This window comes from Camellia sinensis, chromosome 5, assembly GCF_055761805.1.
Source record: "Camellia sinensis isolate YWXY chromosome 5, ASM5576180v1, whole genome shotgun sequence".
NCBI lineage: Eukaryota > Viridiplantae > Streptophyta > Magnoliopsida > Ericales > Theaceae > Camellia > Camellia sinensis.
The window spans coordinates 218,716,562-218,731,184 of NC_138965.1; the positions used below are offsets into that span (position 1 = coordinate 218,716,562).

The window sequence follows — 14,623 nt, forward strand, 5'->3', positions numbered from 1 at the left end:
TGCAATAGAAAGAGAAGATTCTGACGGTGGTTCGTCCACCCGGGGGCACTCCGACGATCAAGTCAGTATATCTCTAAAAGATAATCAATAGTGCTAAACTCACTGTTCAGAATATAAATTGCGTACCTTAGACCTATGGGGTTGCCTCTCTTTTATAATTAACTCAATCCTTGTCCCACTAGAAGCCTAACTTCAATGAACTCTTGCTCAGTGCTTATCCCAGACTCTTCAAGAGATAAAGATAAACTCTTTAAGAGTGTTATCCTTATCCATGCTAAAGTCCTTCCTTATTCTAGGACTCTTTTCCCTTATCCGCTTATCTCGGATTCCGATATCTTCGGAGATAACCTCGGCTTTTCTGAGATAATCTCGGCGTCATGACCTGGACACGTGGCACCTCGGCTGACACATCGGCATCACCTTGGCCACGTGTTGATACCCAGAAAATATATCCCCACAAAGATAAACTACATAATTTGTCTATAGTTTAGAGAAATTTTATATTGATCTTCGTAATTTCAATTTCATTTGTTATTATTGTATACCTCTATTTATATATTTGAAATTGGGAATGGCTTTTGTCCAGTCCGATTGCTGTTGGGCCCGTAGAGACCCATCACGGGTCCCGTTTTGATAATCTGAATCGTTCAATGTGTAGAACTCGTCGAGTACTATATGCCTATAAAAAATCACGTTGATCGGATATCAATAGTTATATGTGATCAAAACAGATTTTTTTCAACCGTTAATTTATTCACCGTCTATTTTTTTTTTATACAAAACTGATTTGATCACATAGCTATCGATATCCGATTAACGTGATTTTTTATAGACATATAGTACTTGACGAGTTCTACACGTTCAACAGTTCAGATTATCAAAACGAGACCCGCGGTGAACTCCCATAAACCTAACAATACGGTCCAATCTGTTTACAGACTGGATAGAGGCCGTGCCCTTTGAAATTATCGTATTACAGTAGTACCAGCATTTATAAATTGCATTATTTAGGATGATATGATCAAATGGACCAACCAACTCACATCTACATTTTCAGATATACTAAAAAAGCAAAAAGCAAGCTAAGAGATGATATGCAACATTATTCAAAAGTCAAACTCACATAAAAAATTAAATTAATTTTTACAGTAGTACCAGCATTTATAAATTGCATTATTTAGGATGATATGATCAAATGGACCAACCAACTCACATCTACATTTTCAGATATACTAAGGGCTGGTTTGGCATAGACTAAAAAAGGCAAAAAGTCAAAAAGTAATTTAAAAAGTTAAAAAGTTATCTCTATTCACCAAAAAAAAAAAAAAATTTAAAAATCAATTTTCTACAAAAAGTACAACTTTGAATTGATGTATGTGCAGCTGCTGTGCTGCCGCTGTGGACAAAAATGAAATGATTGGGTGTGATTTTCACACACTGTTGTTCGGCCCGTGGGGGCCATCACGGGTCCGTTTTGATAATCTGAACCGTTCAATATGTAGAACTCGTCGAGTACTTTATGTTTGTAAAAAATCACATTGATCGGATATCGATAACTATATGATCAAATCAGTTATGTACAACAAATGGATGGGATTATAATTAATGATTGAGAAAAAACAAATATGATCAGATAGCTATCGATATCTGATCAATGTGATTTTTTATAGACATATAGTAATCGACGAGTTATACACATTGAACGGTTTAGATTATCAAAATGGGACCCGTGATGACCTCTACGGGCCGAACAAAACCGTCAAGTGCAATGCCCAAAAAGTAGCCAATAATTTCCTACTCCCATTTCACTTGTGCAGGTTGTATGGCTGTGGCCCACCCCTCTCTAATCTTCTCCTACACACTTCTTTATACAATTTTTTAATATACATTTTTTCATAAAAAGTCAAAAAGTTAACCCAAACATCCATATTTTTTTCTTCAACTTTTTAGTTCAAAAAGACAAAAAGTGCACTTATTTAAGACACCCCAAACAACCCCTAAAAAAGCAAAAAGCAAGCTAAGTGATGATATGCAACATTATTCAAAAGTCAAACTCACATAAAAAATTAAATTAATTTTATATATATATATATATATATAATACGATCACGGAATTAATCAGTTTTTATATTCTTAAAATTATTAAAATTAAATAAAATTAGTAACTTGTGTTATCTTGGATACAACCCCTCTAATGTTTTTCTTCCCTATATCTATGATCATAGAACCAATCTCAAATTTCATATATGTACAACAATTCCTATCTAAAAAATAAATAAATTAAAGCACAATAATTAAGTTCTTACATATGAACCAAATTGTTAAAAAATTTAATATAAAATTGTAATATTAAGGACTTGGAATGAATGAGAGGGCATCATTTGATTTCAAATAATCATGCTTTTTTCATAAAAGTGTATTTTTGGTGGAAGAGTCATGAACGTGGTACTTTAGCAACCTCTCTCTATTAAGTAAGCTAAGTAGAGGTGAAATTAAGAACTGCTATGTAAGAAAATCATCTTTTTAATTCATTCTTCACACCAAAATCAAACACATAATTTCATAAAAAGAAAAAGGTTTTTTAAGAAAGGCTGTTGGTATTATTGGAATCATAAGATCTTGTTGATGATTTTGTTACAATTGGAGGTGTGTTACTATTCCAACTCCACAACAAACTATGTTACATGTCTCAAAATGAAATGATTACACCCTCAAAATGAAAAAATTCTCCAACAAAAAAAAACATTGACACATCAAGCACAAGGATTTCTCTAGTAGATGAAACGCTTCTCTTCCCTTTCAATAAACTTTTGAAGGATTAGAAACTTAATTATTCATGGCAACCAACGGAGACTGACTGAGAAGACGATAGGAGCCACAGCGACCCATAGAAAAGCCACAACCATGACGAATCTCACTGGTGGAGTCCATTTCCACCAAGACCTTATAGAACAAATCAACATTGCAAGGCAGTGCAAGAGGACCTTCACTGTTGTACCCATATTCTAACTCAGCTTCTTCAAGCAAAATCTTAAACAGAGGATGGTTAGCATACTCTGTCTTGATCGCAAACCTCTGTTTCTGTGGTCCTACATAGACTGAGAAGCAACCTTCGGGTGCAACAATAGCTCGAGGCCATGACCAGCTTTTCAGAGAACGTTGCAGGGCCCATGGTCGACTCTTGTTCTTGATCGATCTGCATCGCTCCCATGTCTTGACGATCAGCCCTTTCTTGGGTTTAACATTAATCGCATCCATTTGAAAATGAAAAAACTAAACAACTTAGAAAAAAAAGAGTGATCAAATGTACAAGATGATTGGGTTTTTATGAGTTTAACCTCTGTCATAAGCCAAATGAAACATGACTTTGATTCTTGGTCTCATGGTGTTACTCATGTTTTAGTAGAGTTGATGGGATGAGAAATGGAATCATTCGAAGCAAGTGAAAGAATAAAGAAGAAAGTAACAAAGAATGAAAAAAAGGAGAAGAAACGGGGAAGCCTCACGGGATATGCTCTGATGAATTGCGTCTGTAGTGGGTTAACCTCAACAGAGATGGTAGTGGCTCTTACATATAAAGCAACCCACCAACTTTCTGGTTGATTCAATGGTATTTTATGAAGTTAAATATTGAAAATTGGTTGTTTATAAATTTTTTAAATCAAAAAAGTATTTGATAAAAATTTAAGTGTAGAATTAAAATAAATTGATATGCACAAGGTAAAATTTAAAATTTATTGCTTTTAATTTATTTTTTGTCCAAATTTTTGTATTGTGATGGTGATAGTGGCTATGGAGAAGTGGAAGTAATGATACCAGAGCAGCGACCGCGGCGATGATAGTGAAAAGATAATAGCTCTAATGGTCGATGATAATGGTGAGAAAAATATTGAATTGAGTTATTAAATGTCATTCGAAGATAGCAAAGCATTGATATGATAGATAAAACACGTTCATATTTAAGACCGAAAGAAAGTTGGGACTAAGAACAATTGAGATGGTATGAAAATCGGGATTAAGAAAAATTGGTGGGACAATTTATAATTGACCAAAATATTATATTTAATATTTTTTTCCTTATTATTATTGTCTGATAAGTAACCAATGTAACATTTTGTGCAATAAAAGTTAGGGAGTGAGACATTTATACTGCCCTAAAAGCCCTATTTTTTTTAATTTCTTATTTTCGGTTAACCGAAATTGATAAAAATTTGAACCATATTATGTGGTCAATTTTACAAAAATTAAAAAGTTAGGTTCATCAACCTACAAAATTGAAAGGTTAGGCTCAGTGCTGAATTTTCTTCAACTTCGATGAATCAAACTGCCTTTACCCTCTTACCTCATTAGAGCTAAGTTGTAATACCATTGCTCGAATCGTTAAATTATGAATTTTCTTAACATATATTGTGATAAAAAATATAATAAAATTATCGCATAAAAAATCATGTACCTTGATTTATTCTTAAAGTTGCCTACTTGTCAAATGCTAAGAAGCCCATTTTATTTTAGTATTATTGCCTTTATTATATATCCTTATGATGACATAAATAGGCCAGTTTCTGTGAATTGTCTAAGAAGTGGGCAGAGAGGTTTTAGTGGGTTGGAAGAATTTGAGGATCTTCCTAGATTATCCTCATACAAAATTTCGTTTTTCGTTATTCTTTTATTTGTTTATTTATTTATGTAGATCACTTCTAACAATAGTCCAAAAAGAAAACTAAAAAAAAATAATTTCATGGGAAGTGTACTTGCCTTCAACCGATCTTGGAGGAAACTTCCTTGCATTCCCTGATGTCCTTGTCAAGTTTGTCATATGATTTCCTATTTTAATTGATGATTGATGAGTTTTCATTACTATGAAGGCTCTTTTTTACATTTTTAATTTGTAGTTGGTGATAAGGGGAAGGAAAATGGTTATTTAATTTTTTTTATTATTCCTAATCACAAAGTCATGAATTTATTGAGGGCGTGAATCTTGTTAAGTATTGAATATTAGTCACTAGATTATAAATTTTGTTGTATGTGTATTTTTTGTATTTCACAATTTTGCCTCAATTGCCCTAATATTATTGTTTTCATAATTACATCTTTTTATATTGTAATGTGATTAATTCAAATTATAATGAAACCATAACGACAGTAGAGATAACTTTATTATAGAATAATTAATGTAAATTATTATGTTTTTATATTCTTAATTTAGATTCTTATTTTTTTTATAATTATATTTTGTGTCTTATTGATTATGATTAGATATATCAATTGCTAACAAAATTTTAGGTATATTTATTAATGTGAACTCTACTAGCTTCGTGGTGTTCAGTGATAAGAAAAGATGGTGAAACATAATACATAGCAAACTTTAACTTTTCATACATATATTAAACAATCTACATTAAATTCAACGTTTAATTTCAATACATACACCTATCTAAAAAAATAATATGTACCAATCAAAATTTTAAATTATAAAAAAGTGCTGTTATGAGCACCTGCCAAAATTCTTTGAACCCCTCATTTTATAATTTTTTTTATTACAATTATATCCTAAAGTGAAATTACATTAAAAGACATTATTAAATGGAACACTCACCTATCAATAAGAACTAATACTCTATAAAATTGGACACCCACCCCCACTTCCAACTCCAACTATATGTATTCTATATTTGTAAACCTTAAACCTATTACTTTTCATAACCAACTAACATAAACCCTAAATCTATTATTTTTCAAATCATCTTAAATTCTGAATGTGCCATCTTCATCACCATCATCAACGCTATTGAACTTGAAAGTTTTGCTTCAAGTATAACGTATACTTCATCACTTATTTCACTGTGTAGTGCAATTGAAGACAAGGATAACAATTCTAGTGAGACCGGTGTTCCATTGATAAATTTATCTGTCTTGTATTAATATTCTCGGTGGTTTTCGGTCGTTCTTGTTTCGTTCAAACTGTTCGGTACTGGTTTGCTGACTGTTAGAATTATGTTCGATAATACAGTACTGAACACAATCCTTTCGTTCAATACATAGGTTCCGAACATTAATGCATATAGTCAGTTATGTAATTTTCTTTGTTAAACTAACTTAGAATGAAAAAGAGTGAATTGGAATGGATTTAAGTTATGTGTTTTGAATGGATTTAATTCATGTTATTTTAAGTTGTGAATTGGAATGGATTCAAGTTACACAGTGCTGAACAAATTTTGTTCGGACATACAGTGCTAACATGATCATTATTGTTCGACAAAAAAGTTATGAACAAAATACATTTTTTCGGCTACACAGTGGTGAATAAATTGTTTTGGGCTACATTCAGAATTCTGATGGTGATTTAGACGATGATTCTGTTTTTCCTTATCTTGCAAATGGTTATGCAAATCCCGTAGAAATTAGAGAATCTTCGATCGATCTCAGTGATGACAAAGATACAAAAAGCAACGAAAAAGATGATGATAAGAGAATGAGAGAGGTTACTGATTCGACGATACAGAGAGCGTTCAGAGAAGATGAGAGTCGTCGGAATGCTCTGTTGACGGTCGAGACGGCGATGAGAGTGATGGAGGGTTGGGGTCCAAGAATTCTATATTGGACCAAAGCTCCAAACTCTGAAGATTGAGTGAGTCAGGGAAGGAGAGGGATGAAAAATTAGGTGGATGTGCATTTCATTGTGAAAATATTATGAATATGGGTAGATTTGATAATAAGTGGAGTGTCCAAAAAAATATTATTAAAATTTAGGATTTAAGGTTGGGGTCCATAAAAATAAAAAGTTCAAAAAATTTTAGTAGGTGCTAATAGCAACACTCTTATAAAATTTACCATTCAATTTTTAATTTTTAGTTGACCCAACACTCTAATTCTCTCTCCACACCAACATCATTTTGCGATTGGTTCGATAAATTTAAAACAAACGAATGTAACAAACTCCTAATAAATTGTAATCTTCGCTAGTCCTTGATGATACAATCTTGGCATTAATTAACTTTCCAATGGTCATCTCTTTTTTGGTTTTTTTACTAAGTCTAGATTTAAATATTTTAATTTTGTGGATGAAAAAGCATATGATTAGGTTAGCAAAGCCAACTGCACATAGTTTAGCATGTCATAAATGCTTATTAAACATGTAATTATCCATTAGACACATAAAATCATTAATTAAGGTGTTTCTTCTTTGATCATCACTTCCAGAGGGATTGTTGGAAATGGTGGAAAAATTCTGGGTAAAATCAGAATTTTTTCTCAAGTTTGGTCTATTTTTTAGGTGGGCCCCGAGTATCGATTTACTCGGGTCAAAGTGGTAACGCGTTCTATGCCGCGTTGTGATTCACGTGTTATATTTGGTTGCTCAAAACCATTACCGAGTGAATGGAAAATTGAAGCCAAAGTGTACTCCATGGAAATGAAGTTTTGGTAGAAATTCCTTAAGGTTGTAAATTGGCTTGTCCCACATTGATTTGGTGGGAAGTTTTGAAAGGGTTTATAAGGCTTAGGGTGAGATACTTGGGGTGTGCCCCAAGGGGTACCCAAGTGTTTTAGAGGGAGAGGTTATGAGCAAAATGGGCTAGACCCATTGGACTCAAAAATCACCACACGCGCGCCGCCGTCCGTCTGGGCTTGGGCGCATGGTGCGTGGTTGGGTTGGGCTTTTAATCTTTTTTGGGCCAAAAACATTTGAATTTAATTTTATTTTTTGGTAAAATAAAATCCAGAATTCAAATTAAACTGATTTGGATTTTCTGTACATCTAAACAGGGCCCTTCCCCTTTTCAAACAGAATTAAACTGGTTTGGATTTATTGCTCATCCAAACAGAGCCCTTTCCGTTTTTTATCTGTTTGATTTATTAACCTAACAGATTCAAATCTGTTTAAATTTGAAACTAACAGGTTTCATACATGTTCAATTCAAAACCAAGAGTCACCTTTACATCTATAAATAGACTAGCCTCCCATTTGGATTTCATTCTAATTTTCGTACTCCATCCTCTGCAAATTATATTCTTCATCTTGCTGCATTTTATTTCCGAAAGAAAGAGTGTAAACACTTAGTGTGTTCGTAAGGCAAACAATTTGTAGTGCTGCTATTGTTTGTGGTAAGATCATTTCATCCTGGGAGATAGACGTCCAAATTCTGAAAGCACCGTGGAGAGGACGAATCTGTCTTAAGGACACAGTGTTAAACACTGGACTTGATCAGAAAAGTTATTCAAATAAATTAACCAAGTAAGTTGTTTAATTTTATTCTATTTTTATTTGTTTATTTAATCAGATTTTATTTTTGTTTTTGTAACAAAATAAAATCTGTGGTTTTATTTATTTATTTATTATTTCGAGTTTGATTTTTGTAATCAAACAAATTCTCTCATTTTCTTTATTTCTTTAAATTATAATTGTTGTTGTGTATACAATAGAATTAAATCTTTTAAATACAGTGAAGATTGTCCAACAATCTTAAGACAGATTCCTCTTTGGAATCTTCATTGTATTTAATTTTCTGTATTTTCAAACTAATATTCTGATTGGAAAAACAAATAGTGATTTATGCTATTTGACAGATAGTAGTAATATACTGTCTCTTTTCTTTGACAACTAGTAGTAATATACTGGTGTCATTAACAATTGCAGAATATTATTTGGTGTTACAGAAAATTATTTTGGTATTTTATTTTTCTAGTTTTAGTAACAAGGAAAATAAAATTATATTATTTTCTAGTTTTAGTAACAAATAAAATAAAATTATTTTGTGTTTTAATTTATTTTCTGATTTTGGTAACTAGAAAATTATTTTGTGTTTGTTCTGATTTTTGTAATCAGATAGTTTTGTGGTATTTTATTTTCGAGTTTCAGTAACAAGGAAAATAAAATTACAATATTTTCTAGTTTTAGTTTGTGGTTTGGTTTTCTGATTTTTGTAATCAGATAGTTTTGTGGTATTTTATTTTCGAGTTTCAGTAACAAGGAAAATAAAATTACAATATTTTCTAGTTTTAGTTTGTGGTTTGGTTTTCTGATTTTTGTAATCAGATATTATTTCGGTATTTTATTTTACTAGTTTTAGTAATAAGGAAAATAAAATTATTTTGTATTGTAATTTATTTTCTGGTTTTAGTAACTAGAAAATTAATTTTGTTAATCAATCATGTAACTTTGTGACTCGGTCACAATCTGTTAATTTTGTAAGTAACTTATGGTTTCCTTTGGTAGACCACTTATTTTTGAACCCTTTGTGAAAATGTGTTAATTATTTTGACTTTATCATAGTTCATCGTGAGTATACATGGAAGAATTTGTTTCTAGAGTAAAATATTAGTTTTACAAACTAATTTTATATTTATTACAATGTGGATTCATAGTCTTGAATTGTTTCTGCACTTGAGTTGGAAAATATATATATATATATATATATATATATTCACAAGAACATTTTAATGCATATTTAATTTGTTTATTTATGTACAAATCAAACTTATTAAATGAAGGTATGTTTTGTCATTTTGAAATTTAATGTTTAAATGCGTTGGATTTTATTTATGAGTTGAGAATCCTTTTATTTCATGATGCAAGTGATGGGATCATGCATGATTTATTTATTTTGTTAATTCATTATTTTTAGTTGATGCGTTTGATATGCATGTATGATATCAACTCAAGTTATTTCTTAACAATAATTTCAAGTGATTTGGAATGATAAATTGTTATGTCGACTTTGGACATAAGCAAGTTATTTTGAATATTTCTAATCAATTTTGAATGGGTGTTTAAACACCAGAGAAATTTAAACATGAAGATGTATGTAATTATATCGGTCCGTTTAATTGGGAAGTAATTTAAGAAATCTTTTACGTTGATTTTTAGTTTATTTTGAATTGTGTGACATGAAATGTCATTAATAATTATTTTACTTGCGTAGTAGAATTTGTTAAACCATGAACCATTTTATTAATATGGGGGTATATCTCTTGCATTAGTTGAGATAATTTAATTTTCTTCTGTCACAAATATTTTATGACAGTGACATTTTTTTTGTTATTGAGTTGCAAGAATGTATATAATCAAATGGGTTTTTGAATTGTTTGATTCTTAGGCAAAATTTTTTATGAGGATATGATTTTTGTCAAAACATTAATTCTGACTTGAGTAGTCATAATTATTTTGGTTTTTCTTGAATTTGTTTTAAAATTCATTGATTTATATCATAAGTAATAGGGGTGGTGAACATGATGCACCATTAGATGAATTTTGTGCACCACATGGCATTATTCACCAAACTACAGCCCCTTATTCTCCACAGCAAAATGGAATTGCTGAAAGGAAGAATAGAACCCTCAAAGAAATGATGAATGCCATGTTACTAAGTTCAGGCTTACCACAGAACTTGTGGGGGGAAGCAATATTGTTTGCTAATTATGTTCTTAATTGAATACCCCACAAGAAAACCAACAACACTCCTTATGAATTGTGGAAAGGTCGACCGCCTTCCTACCAATATTTAAAAATGTGGGGGTATTTGGTAAAAGTTGAAGTTCTTGTTCCTAAAAAGACTAAGATTGGACCAAAAACAGTAGACTGTGTGTTTATTGGTTATGCTCAGAATAGTAGTGCATATCGGTTTCTGACTTATAAATCAGAAATACTTGATATAAATGTGAACACTATTATAGAGTCAAGGAATGCTGTGTTTTTTGAACATGTCTTTCCTTACAAGAAAGGACAGGAATTAAGTTCACAGAAAAGAACTTATGATTGTACACAAAGTCAAGAGACTAATGACAATCAAACACAAGAGACTAGTAATAGTCTCGACCAACAGGATTTAACTGATGATGAACCAAAACGAAGTAAGAGAGCGAGAACTTCAAAATCCTTTGGTCCAGATTTTCTGACATACCTATTAAAAAATGAACCTCAAACCTTTAAAGCAGCAATGACAGGTCCTGAAGCACCTTTGTGGAAAGAGGCTGTTAATAATGAAATTGAATCCATTATGCAAAATCATACTTGGGAATTGGTGGATCTTCCACCAGGTTCTAAACCTCTTGGATATAAATGGATATTCAAGAGAAAAATGAAAGCAGATGGTTCAATTGACAAGTATAAAGCAAGACTTGTTGTTAATGGTTACAGACAAAAGGAAGGTCTGGACTATTTTGACACATATTCTCCTGTGACAAGAATAACACCCATTCGCATGCTTATTTCTATAGTAGCGTTGTTTAATTTAGAAATACATCAAATGGATGTTAAGACAGCTTTCTTAAACGGTGATCTAAATGAAGAGATCTATATGGAACAACTCGAAGGGTTTGTAGTATCAGGGCAAGAAAAGAAAGTTTGTCGACTTGTAAAATCCATTTATGGATTAAAACAAGCACCTAAGCAATGGCATGAAAAATTTGATCAAGCGATGCTTACTAATGGGTTTAAGATAAACGAATGTGACAAATGCGTCTATGTTAAAAGCACTGACCAAGGATATGTCATAATTTGTCTTTATGTGGATGACATGCTTATCATTGGAAGCAGTCAAAACATGATCAAATCAACTAAGTAGATGCTTAACAAAAGATTTGATATGAAAGATATGGGGGTCGCAGATGTTATATTAGGAATGAAAATTACTAAAACATCTGACGGATATGCATTATCTCAATCTCATTATATTGAGAAAATTCTTGATAAATTTATCAAGGATTATTTGAATTTAGCTAGAACACCTGTAGATATCAGTCTTTATTTATCGAAAAATAAAGGTGATGCAGTGTCTCAGTTAAAATACTCCCAAATCATTGGAATCCTAATGTACCTAATGAATTGTACTCGTCCTGATATAGCTTATGCTATCAGTAAATTGAGTAGGTACACTAGTAACCCTGGAGAAGACCATTGGAAAGCGATCATTCAGGTTCTTAGATATCTAAGATTCATCCGTGATCATGGTTTGAACTTTACTCGATATCCAGCAGTACTTGAAGGTTATTGTGATGCAAATTGGATATCGGATACTAAAGATTCAAAATCCACAAGTGGATATGTCTTTACTTTAGGAGGCGCTGTTGTTTCTTGGAAATTTGCCTAACAAACATGCATCACACGATCCACAATGGAATCCGAGTTCATTGCTTTGGACAAAGCAGGAGAAGAAGAAGAATGGCTTCGTCACTTCTTAGAAGACATTCCAATGTGGCCAAAACCTGTGCCAGCTATTTGCATTCATTGTGATAGTCAATCTGCAATAGGCAGGGCACAGATTCATATGTATAACGGTAAGTCACGACATATTCGTCGTCGACATAATACCGTAAGGCAATTGTTGTCAAACGGAATAATCTCAATAGATTATATAAAATCTAAAGAGAATATTGCGGATCCGTTAACAAAAGGTTTGACAAAAGAGCTAGTGTATAGTTCATCGAAGGGGATGGGATTAAAGCCTATTACATAAGAGTCGTCATAATGGTAACCCTACTTATATGACTGGAGATCCCAAGAACTAAGTTCAAAGGGACAACTAAGTTATGTATGGCTCACCAGAAATCACCAAGGGATTAAAAATTCCCTACCCATTCCTATGGTGAGAGTGATATCTGCAACATATGTTGTATGCAGGGGTATAAGGATAAGCTTTGCTTTTAATGATTACTTATATCTTGATTAAGGCATAAAATCAAGATGAGTATAAGGAGATACTCACAATAAGAATCACCTATATGAGTGTCGAACTGGGGCCGGTTCTATGAGAATGAAAAGGCTAAATTCTCTAGAAACACTTATGAAAACCAGGCGCGTTCAAGGCCAAAATGAACACAACAGTGAGAACCACGATGTCTTAGAAGACATTTTGTGTGAAATCTATTATCTTGGCTTACACAAACGGCTGAACAATTCAAGGCATCGCGTCCATTGGTTAGCCAGTAAGTCCGATAGGTTATCACTAGGGAAGGTTCAAGGCCGAAAACTACCTATCCTGATGCAAGATATTTTCGACTTATACTCTTTCGTTAAAGTCTGCATATTATTGCATTTCCGTTGTCATCAAATTCCATTCATGTGGGGGATTGTTGGAAATGGTGGAAAAATTCTGGGTAAAACCAGAATTTTTTTCTCAAGTTTGGTCTATTTTTTAGGTGGACCCCGAGTATCGATTTACTCGGGTCAAAGTGGTAACGCGTTCTATGTCGCGTTGTGATTCATGTGGTATATTTGGTTGCTCAAAACCATTACCGAGTGAATGGGAAATTGAAGCCAAAGTGTACTCCATGGAAATGGAGTTTTTGTGAAAATTCCTTAAGGTTGTAAATTGGCTTGTCCCACATTGATTTGGTGGGAAGTTTTGAAAGGGTTTATAAGGCTTAGGGTGAGATAGTTGGGGTGTGCCCCAAGGGGTACCCAAGTGTTTTAGAGGGAGAGGTTATGGGCAAAATAGGCTAGACCCATTGGACCTAAAAATCACTACACGCACGCGCGCGCCGCCGCCGCCGCCCGTCCGGGCGGGCTGGGCTGGGCCTGGGCTTGGGCGCGGGTGCGTGGTGTGTGGTTGGGTTGGGCTTCTAACTGATTTGGATTTTCTGTACATCCAAACAGGGCCCCGTTTTCAAACAGAATTAAACTGGTTTGGATTTATTGCTCATCCAAACAGAGCCCTTTCCGTTTTTTATCTGTTTGATTTATTAACCCAACAGATTCAAATCTGTTTAAATTTGAAACTAACAGGTTTCATACCTGTTCAATTCAAAACCAAAAGTCACCTTTACATCTATAAATAAACTAGCCTCCCATTTGGATTTCATTCTAATTTTCGTACTCCATCCTCTGCAAATTATATTCTCCATCTTGCTGCATTTTATTTTCGAAAGAAAGAGTGTAAACACTTAGTGTGTTCGTAAGGCAAACAATTTGTAGTGCTGCTATTGTTTGTGGTAAGATCATTTCATCCTGGGAGATAGACGTCCAAATTCTGAAAGCACCGTGGAGAGGACGAATCTGTCTTAAGGACACAGTGTTAAACACTGGACTTGATCAGAAAAGTTATTCAAATAAATTAACCAAGTAAGTTGTTTAATTTTATTCTGTTTTTATTTGTTTATTTAATCAGATTTTATTTTTGTTTTTGTAACAAAATAAAATCTGTGGTTTTATTTATTTATTTATTATTTCGAGTTTGATTTTTGTAATCAAACAAATTCTTTCATTTTCTTTATTTCTTTAAATTCTAATTGTTGTTGTGTACACAATAGAATTAAATCTTTTAAATACAGTGAAAATTGTCCAACAGGGATTTCTTTCAATGTCACAATAATCATTCGTGTTCATTCACTTAAAGGCAAAAGCTTACAATCTAATTAATAACTTTGTGGGAATCCCATTTTATTTTTTGGATAATTCAGAAATTTTATCTTTAAAAAAGAAAATTATTAGAGGTAAACCTTTTCCTCTCGATTAAACTAAGCTAGAATCCAAGATTAGCTGGGATAAGAATTTAATTTTGGGTTATGCTTGGAAAGTACTATTTGGGTCCGTGAGGCCAACCAAATATCCCTTTTCGATAATCTAAAATATTCATTTTGTGAGGTCTTTCACATATATCACTCATGAAAAAAAAAATTGATTCGATAA

The 14,623-nt window shown here is 32.7% G+C and overlaps 1 protein-coding gene across 1 annotated transcript; it reads right to left on the reverse strand.

Moving 5' to 3' along the window:
- Positions 1 to 2,826: 2,826 nt before the first annotated feature.
- Positions 2,827 to 3,258, reverse strand: LOC114278857 (auxin-responsive protein SAUR32). The gene has a single exon (XM_028220992.2). It carries the CDS (start codon positions 3,256 to 3,258, stop codon positions 2,827 to 2,829), a length of 432 nt encoding a protein of 143 aa, XP_028076793.2.
- Positions 3,259 to 14,623: the final 11,365 nt, after the last annotated feature.